Raw genomic sequence first — 11,199 nt, forward strand, 5'->3', positions numbered from 1 at the left:
CCTGGGCTCTGATTCGGCCATTTGCTTGTCCACCGGCGCTCGGTTTACTCATAACTGACGTCACAACTCAGTGCAACGAAAACAAAACTAAAGACAGCACGCCCGTAAAGCGTGCTTTGTGGCAAGCAGCCCGCATGCCCACCGGGTTGTGGGTAACTTGCCAGCTGTGCACAGCTGGCTGGCCTTCACCTGGGTGAAGACCCGGTTGGATACCTGGCTGAAGGGTGCGCCTGGGTGAAAATTTTCAAGGGTACGCCTGGCCTTCAAGGTCAATGCCTTCAGGGTAAATACCTCTAGGTGAAAGGTCTTAGGGTAAAAGCCTTTATGCTGAAGGGCTTCATGGTAAATGTCTTCCCGGCAAAGGGCTATAGTTAGATGGCCTTTGCAGTAAAGACCTTTAGGTAAAGGCCTTTATGGTTAAGGCCTTTAATGTGAAGGCCTTAAGGTAAAATAATGCTTTCGCATTCACAGCACCTAAGGACCCTGAGTGCCCACCGTAACTACGGCTGCTGCAAGGCATTCCGCGCTCTAGGCATGCTAAACTGTATGCTCATTTTTTTCGCGACCTGCGCAGTACCTGCCTTTCATCACCTTTCTGCACTCGCTGCTGATTCCCGAGACGCCTCTGTCCCTCCCGCCACTCCCTGTGCTCCCTGAGAAGATGTGGCTTCCGGCCTTCTTCCTACTGATGTGCCTTTTTCATGCCGGCACAGACATCATCATGTACACGGTTACAATCTGGATGCGCCAGTTTAACCTCGGTACGCCTTTCGGCGTCTTTCTCCACATCAAGCTGCTGTTCAGGCTGTCGCTGTTCATCCCGGCCAAGTACTCTGCTACCCTGCTGACACTGGGCATCAAGGTGAGGGTGGAGCTTTCGCAAGATGAACTTGTAAGCGTACTTGACCAGATAAAAGATTCGCGCTCCGGTTTCACTTATCCTCCGAATCTTATCTCCGACAGAATGCGGTAGCCCGTGAAAGTCATCGAGGTGTAATTAGCGGCGCTAGTTTTTAGGGCAAATCCGAGAAATGACAAGAGGCGTACGTATTGTGAATCGAAATATTAGCCATACGGTCGATGAGTTATTATCCAGACAAAGTTTTTAACGTGATAGCGAAGGCCCCGTTACACAGAATACGGCGTCGACTTTGTGAGCGAAAAACCACGAGCATCACTTTGGCAGGTCATGCCCAGAGAGCAGCCTTGGGGGCAGTTGGGCCATATAGGTCACGTGACCTTAAGGCCACAGCCTGCCCAACATGGCGGTTTAAGTGTCCACACCAATTTTTGTACAGGTTGTTGCAAGCATCGTTTGAATGGATTAATATCTTTTCTCCAGATTGTAGGTTGCCTTCAAACAAGAAGAGGTGCGAAAAACGAGGGCAATGAAGAACGATAGAGAAGACTGGACAAATGATTTATTTTTCCTGAAGCCGACCTCTCCTGGTCACTGGTGATACCAGAAAATTGCGTGAGCCCTCCGCCAGTCTTTTAGCACACTGAAACAAACCAGCACGAGAAGCACGGGCTTAGAGGAGAGGGCAAATAGGGCGCCATGTTTGTCCTTTTCTCTCTAAGTCCGCGTTTTTTGCGCTAGTTTATTTGAGTAACAATGTCTTCAAACAACTAGTCCAGTTCGTCGTCCTAATTAGTGTTCTAGCTACTGATCTTGTCGCCAGAACGTCGACGTCAGCATCTCCGTGATTCATCGGGCACAGCCCCAACACTGTTCAACAACCCGAAGACGGTCTTCATTTCTCTTGCCACAATATTCTGCCCGAGGGAATGTGACAGGATCCTTGAGTTGCAGGTGCGGATAGCGATAAGTTTGGCCCGTAAGATGGCCATGACTTGTGCGGCTTTTTAAGCCATATGGAGGAGAAATGCACTTCATTAACAGACTGGCGTGGGCCGTTCAGTTATTCATCTCTAAATATTAAGTGCTTATCTGGTCGTCTGTTTCAATAACGTTCTAAGAGTGTGCACCAAATTTCTCACTCTGCTATGTGATTATTTGGCAGTTTCTGTTGGGTCTTCGTTTGATTTGACTTAGCACTCCTTTCATTCTTTTGTCAAAAGAAGCCTGCGCGGATATAAATAAGCGCATTTGAGCCAATTTGAAGATGCAGTGCAATGTGTATAAGTAGAAAGCAGGGAGGTAGCAGAGCGGGTGAGGAACAAGCTAGAAGAAAAAGAGGACAAGGGCAGGGCATACCTGCCGTATACCATGAGACAAAGGAAGTTCACACTGAGACCAGTTTTCTGCTGCATTCGTTTCGCATACCTGGCTGCGGATGATTGCGCGCGGATTGTCGCAATAGGCTCCATGTATTACGTCAAACCGTTCAGAGCACACTACACCACAGCAGTGGGTCAAACGGGCACGAAAGTTGTGCTGTGTACATAGGCCCACAGCAGGACCTAACGCGACACTTGGTGTAGATCAACACGGGGGGGGGGGGGGGGGGGGGGGATGGTCTCAATTTGCATTCTTATAAAGGTCAACCTGATCACTAGAATAAGATGGAATAGTAATTGCGGTTGGTGACATTGTAATAATCTTTACCAACTCGCCTAAATTTTTCACTTCGATTACCACGCCATCTCATAACTGCCCATGTTCATTAGTTGGACTTGGACCATGTTACCACAATTTCCCTCACTCTCAGTATCACTGAAAGCCAAAACCAATCAATGGGACATTGTCTTTTGGCGGTAGGTGGTAGTTGTCGAAACAATTAGGAATTTCTGAGACATAATTAAGCTCTGGGACGAGGAAGAGCCAACAGAAAACATAAGAAGCATGCTCACTCATGTGACGTACCCCTGCAGAAGAAAGGGTGGTCACGCATGACTTGACGTATTCGTCATTTCTTCGAGATACGGCGTGGTGATTTATGCTTCAGGGGTGCGAATGACATCGTTTGCCCGGTCGACACAAATGATCTCCTTTGCATCCTCCTTTGCGTGGTACGGGGGGGATCGGCACTGCTTTCGTCGAGCGTCTAGGAAATTCACTTTATAGGCAAATTTAAATTCCTTCTAACTCTTAGATTACCCGGCTCCAGAAGGCAAAACAACTGCGTGTGAGTAGATAGGTAATGAAATTAACAGAAAATGCGAGTGTGGCTATTTCCCTCAGAAGCTAATGTTGTGAAGAAGTTTAAAGCAGGCGAGCTGCTAGGCTCTGTCAGTTGACTGTACGTAATCTAAGTATTGAAGTGTGGATTCAATATGAGACTGAAGTGTGGTTATCCTATCTTTTCGTCTTGCGTGATTTTGTGAGCTCAGTGGTAGTATTTTCAATATAATGAGTACGTTCTGCAAGATGATATATCTGGTGATTTACTAAGGCGGTTGTTGCGGTGTTTAAGCGGTGTGGAAGGAGGATAAATTCACCGACCGTTCTTCGGGTAGCGGAAATTCCAGCCATAAACTGACTGTCGCGAAGCGCTGATGCCAGCCACTGCGTTTAGCAAATGTAAACAGGGTGTGGGTTTCTTGTTGGGCTCATGCTGTAACACTCACATGCCACTAGATGAAACTATAGTGATTCTTTTTGCCAAAAGCTTGGGTTTATGGGGGTTGAACGTCCCAAGGCGACTCAGGCTATGTGGACGCCGTAGTGAGGGGCTCCAGAAATTTTGACCACCTGGGTATTTTTTTACGTCTACTGACATCGCGCAGTACACGGACCTCTAGAATTTCGTCTCTATCAAAATGCGACCGCCACGGCTGGGGTAGAACCAGTGTCTTTCGGGCTAGCAACCGAGCGCCCTAGCCACTGAGCCACCACGGCGGTTTTTGCTGAAAGTGTTGGAGTAATCGAGTGAAGTAAGCAGTATAAAGCAAAATGATGCGGCTTGTGCGGAAAACGCCGATAACGATGACCGCGCACTAATGTCTCCAAACGTGCCCATATACAGCTGTCGAGCGCGGATGCATGGCACACGCGCAAGTTGACCGTGCTCTTTCCTGCTGTCAGCAGAATCAGCACTGGATACCGTTTGGCTGTGATAACAAACAGCGCTGAACTGGTTTTTTTCCCACAGGCGACATGGAGGCACCTTTTTATGGCTGCGACCTTGGACGCCCAGGCAAGCTTCAGGAAGTGCCTCGGCCCCCTCGCTGCCTGCCCCGTACACTGCCGGACCTGTACGGCCCCAAGACCTGCGCAGTTTGGCCGTGGTGGCAAAAGGCGTTGGGACACTCGAGTCAAGCCGTGTTCCGGGCTGGTGCCTGCTTGTATGAAATGTTGCCCAGGTCAGAGAACGGCGAGCCCATCCAGGTATGTGGACCATGTCCTATTCGGGATGGGACCTTGTCCATGGTCCCATGTCCTATCGGGAAAAGGACCCATGCTACCGTGATCGCTTCGCGAGGGCTAGCTAGGCAGCAGAATTTGTGGATCAACTTTCACTTGCGCTCTGAACATAGATTTTGGATGGAAACCTGCGATTTGCTTAGGCCCCATACGCGACCGAACGAGACATAGGGTATTTTAGAACCTCGTTATTGTTGGGGCGTCCTATTGACTCCGCCCCAGCCTTCACCTTACCCAGAAACAGAAGCGAATAAAATTTAAGAGGTGCGAACGGCTACTTATATTTTTAGACAAGTCCGTAGTTGCTGCAGGTGAGTGGGTATCACCGCAGGCAGATCAGTAGATTCGAATTGCTCGCGCGTAGTGCCTGATGCTTGGCGTACACGCAGATACACACATACTGAAAATAGTTTGTGGGAAGCCTTGAGTGTTTCACTTATAGGAAATATGACGCGGTAACCATTTCTTGATTTTGTAGCTTTATTTGATGTAATGATATACACGTTCGGTGGCACTCATTTCGAGTCCTAAGACATCATAATCGTACTGGCTGAAGCGCGCGTAGTAAACATGTAGTCACACTTTGAACGTCATTTTTTTCTAACCCTCGTACTTGCACTCACATACAAGCAAACACAGGCAGTTACAGCGACAGAACAGATTGTTCTACCGGTCGCGAAACAAATGAAAACTAATTTGACTGTCATGTCAGTTAGACGAAATAAACAACTACCACTGAAAGTAAAGCAGGCAGTTTAGGTTCTCCTTAGTGACCTCGAGTGTTGTGAAGTGTGCACTCTGTTTACTGCAGATGCACCGCGAGAACTATGGAGAGCACATGCAGAACTTCGAGCGAGACAGCATCCCCTTGGCCTGCGTGTGGGTGTTCGTGCTGTGCGTGGTACTGATGGAGGCTGTCGCCCTCTCCAAGATGCTTTTGGATGACGTCGCCGCGCTCGTGGCTCTTTACAAAGGATACTCGAGACAGCAACGCCGAGGAGCGGTCACTCGGAGCGAAGCGTTCCACTCAGCGTCACTGCACTGCTTGCGAAGGACCCACTATCCGCTGGTACGTGTCTCATCCCAGGATTCTGTAGAGAGATGCATGCGGGGTGACGAGCGCAGAGCTGGGCATTAGATGTCTGTCCTTAAGCACGATGAGACGCAACAGTGAGTGCGGGGCAGTCAGCTGCCTTTGATACGTGACAGATTGTAGGAGTCTGAGCAACTGTGTTTGAGAGATCACATGTTTCAGAAAGCTGGGCCAGTCGGCCGCTTTGAACACGATGTACCACGGAAGTTCTTGCAGATGCGCCACTATTCGTTGGTATTTGTTTGACTGTGGAAGCCTGTGTACAGCTGCGAGTGTGGTCACATATATGGTAGCCACAGGTGATTTAGTTTGTTGCTTCAAATGCTGTGACTCGTAGTGACTCGAAGTGCATATCTCCTCTTCAGCCTTCGTTTGTTGCCACTGCTACTAGGCCTCATTATGTACATAGATGTTCGTTGATGCTTACTATTGATATGCTACTCTTTCTCTTGCGGCTGCAGTGACAAGACGTAGTGAGTTTGGCGACGCATAATTTACATTATACTGCTCGGAGGTGACAAAAATTAGCTCGTGGATATCGAAAGATGTGAAAAATTAAGCTATAGAGAAGTTTCGATAACAGCAGAAAACAAGCTACGTTACGAACACTGTAGTTTGTGAACCAACCTTTGCTTCATGTAGAGATGAAAAGATCAGTTACAAGTAGTAATCTAGGTACTGCAGTTTACGGGGCGGAAATATGACAGATTTCTGAAGCTGAGGCTCTGCTGTGTTTCTTTTGGGACATTGCTCCAATCAAGCACAAATAACCGGTAAAGAATTAAGATTTATTGCGGGTGATTGGTCTTGGTTTATGCGGATTCAACGTCCCAAAGCAACTCAGGTTATGTGAGACGCCGTACTGAAGGGTTCCGGAAATTTCGACCACCTGGGGTTCTTTAACGTGCACTGACATCGCACAGCACACGTGCCTCTAGAATTTCGCCTCCATCTAAATTGGACCGCCGCGGCCGTGATCGAACCCGCGCCTCTCGGTCCAGCAGCCGAGCGCCATAGTCACTCAGCCACCGCGGCGGCTCGATTGCGGGTGATTCAATAACGCGGACGGCGCTAAAGACGCAGGGATGGAACATGACAGCTTGAGTTCTCTCCTTGTAAAAATGGTGTATAGACTGTCTATAAACTTCTTATAGACTGGAACGTTTGGAATTTCATCCACATCTCTAAATCTCTAATGCTTCCTGCTTTATTTTCTTTTTGCTACAATCAAATCTGTTACCCTGAATGAAGGGCCAGCAGTTGTCGCATTTTCGAGTAACATGCCCTGCCAAGCTTCATTTTTTGATTTCATCAAGCATAATATAAAGTCACGTTTGTCTTCGGACCTATTCGGCTCTACTGTTAACGTTAAAACTAGTTTCCGTTTGCATGCTCCCTGTGCTATCAGAACAGTAGTTTCAATATTGTCGTTAGGATTCAAATAGTTTTGCCCCTATGAATGGTTACTAAAGGATAACTATTATATATATATATATATATATATATATATATATATATATATATATATATATATATATATATAGCGCACATCTATATATTTACACATTGAAATGCTTTATTATTCTTAATTATTGACATAACCACCTGTCATGAAGCAACAGAGGCAGCAGTGATTAGTTATGATGCCTACGTGTAAAAGCGGCCTCGGGGGGTCTTCAAACGCCTCTGTTGTGACTCAGCAGCGAGCATCGCCGGACACCTTAGTGCCCCCGGGGCAGATAACGTGACGAGGCACATGCGCCGACAAAGGAGTACTGCTAGGCATTTCTGGACACTGTTTATGACAGCAAGGGTTTCGGAATATGCGCGAGATAGCGAAAATTCGATAAGCCACAGCGCCAAGGCGGATCATGATTCTGAAATTCCTTAAGCTCATTAGGCTAATATTGATAGTGAGATACAAGTAATAAATTGCAACCAGGCGCCTCACATTATTATTAAGGCGAAAATTTTACTAGGATATGTTGACAACGTCGTGTCTGGAAAAACGTGTCCGCAGCAGTGGTGGGGAACTAAGAAGAGGTAGCGTCAAATGAGTGGCTGTAATCGAAAGAGAATTATGTGAGGATGCTGCGCAAACAAAAATGTTCGAAATCGGATGAATAGTTAATAAAATTAGACCGCAAAATAGCCAAAAAGTTGGCGGACCAGAGCAAAAGTGGCGCCAGATTTAAACACCCGAAATGGATAATGAGGTGAAACGAAGGGAACTGCTCAGTTAATCGAAATCCAATCAATTAATTATTGATTATTGACAAGTGTGAAGTAATGGCGAATTAATGGTGAAGTAATGCGGAATTAATGGTGTTAATGGTGAATTGATGTTAATTAAGGGCGAATTAAGGGGAATTAATGGCGTAACGATGCGGTGCGGAGCGACGCCACGCCAAACGTGAAATGAGTATACCGCCCCACCCGCTTCGACGCGTCGTTCCTACGCCATTGTAGGTTTACTGAAGTGATGATTATGGGTTTTTATGGCGCAAGGGCATCGCCTGCCAAAGAAAGCCGTGGCACAAGGTATTTTCCATTTCTCAAGGTGCGGTCAAAGACCCATTTCCCAAGCATTTCACCCCAAAGAAGCCGAACAACAGGCCAGGGGAAAGCTTGTACCCACTGTATCACCGGTGGGTGGGTGAAGTGATGTCACGATCACGGGAAACACACGGAGCGACGGCGCACCAAAAAAAAAAAAAACTTGAAGCGAGTATACGTCCTCCTCCGCTTCTGCGAGCCGCTTTTACGCCAGTCGCGCTCTCGCCGTTGCCGCGTGCAGAAGCTGTGTTCGTGCGCTGATGCCGTGGTGCTTAATCGCGATTTGTGCGGGCGTGTGGCATCATGTTTAAGCCGTGTGTGCCATCGCATAGTGCAGCGTCAACGTCCAGACCGCATGTAAAGAGATGCAAAAAGAGGCAAAGAGGGCCAAAAATAATCAAAGGGAATCAGAGAGAGGCGTCGATTGCCGAGGATTTGTGAATGCTTTCTCATTACTCCAGTGCGGGTTGCCACAGTGACCTTGTATATATATTTTTTGCATATAAAAGTCCACTGCTAAAATTTTGTTACCCATCTTACTAGTTGACAGTGTGCACCCTCTTCCGACGTCCGCCCGCAGGGATTTTACTACTCCGGAAAGCAATCATATTGTCTTAAAGCTTCATTTGTGAATATCTTTTGTTGATGTTAGCTGGAACACCGTGCACACAGATGCTACAGTAGAAATATACTTTTGGTAACGCGGTTGCATGCACCAAAAAACACTGAAGTTTACATGCCAATATAAATAGCATCTCGGCTTCCTCGCAGGTGCTCCGATGCATATGGTGGCTGGACAAAGTGTGGAATTCCACGTTTAACGGTCTGCAGCAGCCATTCAACCGACCAGACCCGACACTGGGTATTAATGCTCCGTCAGCAGCTATGAACATTTCATAGACAAAACGTCGTACACTGAAAAAAGTGCAAAATTGAACCTTTTTTATCCTGAGTTCAGCATCCGGGCAACGTCCTATAGATTCACACTGCATTTCCATTACCGTCCACAGCAAGTGATAAGAAGTCGGCTTGCTCAAAGTTTTGAGGAAAGACTCGTGTCAAGCCAAAAAATTGCACTACGTGCAGTCACGTCGAATACGGCTCTGCATTCTCATAAAACTGGATTCTAAAATTTGTCCTTGTGTTCTTGCAAGCTGCCTCGGTTTGCCGTCTCTTGACGGCAGTAGATCGAGTGTGGCCATGAGTGATGAGTAGGTAAGTCTATTGATGTGCTCGGTTGCAGAAAGCTGTCTCGCACACATGAAATCGGCTAGAATTACAAGTTGTCTTTCGCAACAAATTCGGAAGACACAACCTTCGATTTTTGAATGTAAGCATAAATCACTCCTTCGCTTCGATTTCTTCCGCGTTGCTCTGCAAGCTCGCAAATTCGTGTGAATTGCGAAGCATTACTCTTTCCTAATGCATCATTTCAATAATTTTAATAACAATGCAATGAAGAAGACGACAGCGCGCCTCCATCGACGACGATGAAGAGGGTTGGCCGGCCTCGGCGACCGGCTGCCACGCGCGCTGGAGAGCTCGAGCTCGCTCTGGAAGTCCGTATTGGTGCCGCCGCTGGTCAGTTTGTGCAACAGTTACGCCGCCAGCCCTTTCAGCTCTACAATAAACCGCTCTTCAACAATGATAATGTTTATTTCACCACCATGCAGTACATGATGGCAGGGTGCCCGTAGTAAATGCTTTCTTCTGACAGCTTGTCTACGCCACAAGCTCCCGCACTTAAAATTTGGCTGAATATAGTAGCTTACAACATGATGTAGTGCGCTTACACTACTCACTAAAAACAAAACAAAACAAAAACAAATAACAAAACAAAATAAAAATAAAAAGAGAACCAAAGTACAGTTAAAAAAAATGAAATACTGTTTGATTGGAAGAATTGCTCCTAAAACGGTTGGCGCAGGCTCGTTTGTTGCACAGCAATTGGTGAGGGCAGTTCTGCAGCCACATATTGCTTATTAAGCCTAGTTTCAACATCTTACAAGCGCCCAATGGGATCGCCTTGAAGCCGTGAACCGAAAGGCTATGAGGTAAATTACCTGCTTTCCACGCATCACACCGGTCATAGCTTTACAAGAGAATGCGCAGCTCAATACCACTGATGAGCTGGTGCAGCAGCGCCGTGATGCGCGCAGCCTTACGGCCAGTCTATCGCACTCCACGCATGCACTGAGGACTTATGCAACGTCACACTCCATTCTTCAGCCGCCAACGCCAGTTCTTCCCCCATAGAAGTTTGTACAGCTCAGCGACAACAAGCCAACAGATAATCGCCAGCCAATATCCGCTAATTCGGCATCGTTGCTTCGCCAGCAATTGAGGAACAAGATGCTTGCCTGCCTGAAGGATCTATTGTTGTCTACGTAGACGCAAGCAAACAAGACTGCAAAGCAACATCAGCTATATACTGCCCGTGCAGACCTGCCCTGAATCAAACCTCTAGGTTTCAGCTTACGGCACCTCCTTCGTCCTTTTGTGCTGAGCTCGCTGCAGTTCAAGAAGCACTCTGCTCCGTGGCCGGCATAACTATAAATGCTCCCTGCGGCCCGCGTTGTAATCCGCGCTGACGCTGTTCAAGTTGTCCGGTTGCTACGACGTGTTAGCCGCTGTCCAACGATATGTCAGGACATCCACCGGCTGGAGGCACGCATCCCACAGCCAGTACGTATTGAGTGGGTCCCACGGGATCTGCTGACCTATCAAAGCCAGGCAGATTTAGCGACCCGCCTTGCGAATCCAAACTCATTACTTCCTCGGCTCCCTCATTTGGACAATTTTACCCTCCTTTCATCAAGAAAGGAACTCCTCCGGCGCCGCACACGTGCTCTCATCCTTCCGTGTGCGGTAACCCTCCCCCGCGGTCTTACCCGTGCAGAGGAGGTTGTGCTTCGGAGGATCCGGGTCGGGGTTGCCCTTACACCTGCCGTCACTCGTAAGTGGCCTCAGTACCGAGATTTGTTTCCTCGGCCAGGGTGTCTGATATGCAAACACGAGGACATTGAAGCCGACACTCATCACTTACTGTGGGACTGCCCAATTCTCAAGCATGCAAGGATCCGGCACCTGAAGGTAGCGGGTCTTCCACCAAGCAACCCTGCTTCATACATTGCCTGGACGCAGGGACCGTACCATTGTTCTCTACTAGACTTCATCAAATCAGCTAGCCTTTTTTCATTCATTTAATAACTGATACATATTT

General features: G+C 47.6%; 1 protein-coding gene across 1 annotated transcript; it reads left to right on the plus strand.

Moving 5' to 3' along the window:
• Nucleotides 1–777: 777 nt before the first annotated feature.
• On the plus strand, nucleotides 778–9,108 carry LOC144135095 (uncharacterized). The gene is made up of 4 exons (XM_077667851.1): nucleotides 778–862; nucleotides 4,056–4,291; nucleotides 5,139–5,396; nucleotides 8,748–9,108. The coding sequence occupies exons 2-4, from the start codon at nucleotides 4,061–4,063 to the stop codon at nucleotides 8,874–8,876; spliced, it is 618 nt and encodes a 205-aa protein (XP_077523977.1). The 5' UTR covers nucleotides 778–862; nucleotides 4,056–4,060; the 3' UTR covers nucleotides 8,877–9,108.
• The last annotated feature ends 2,091 nt before the right edge of the window (nucleotides 9,109–11,199 follow it).

Source organism: Amblyomma americanum, chromosome 5 (genome assembly GCF_052857255.1).
Source record: "Amblyomma americanum isolate KBUSLIRL-KWMA chromosome 5, ASM5285725v1, whole genome shotgun sequence".
Classification (NCBI taxonomy): Eukaryota; Metazoa; Arthropoda; class Arachnida; order Ixodida; family Ixodidae; genus Amblyomma; species Amblyomma americanum.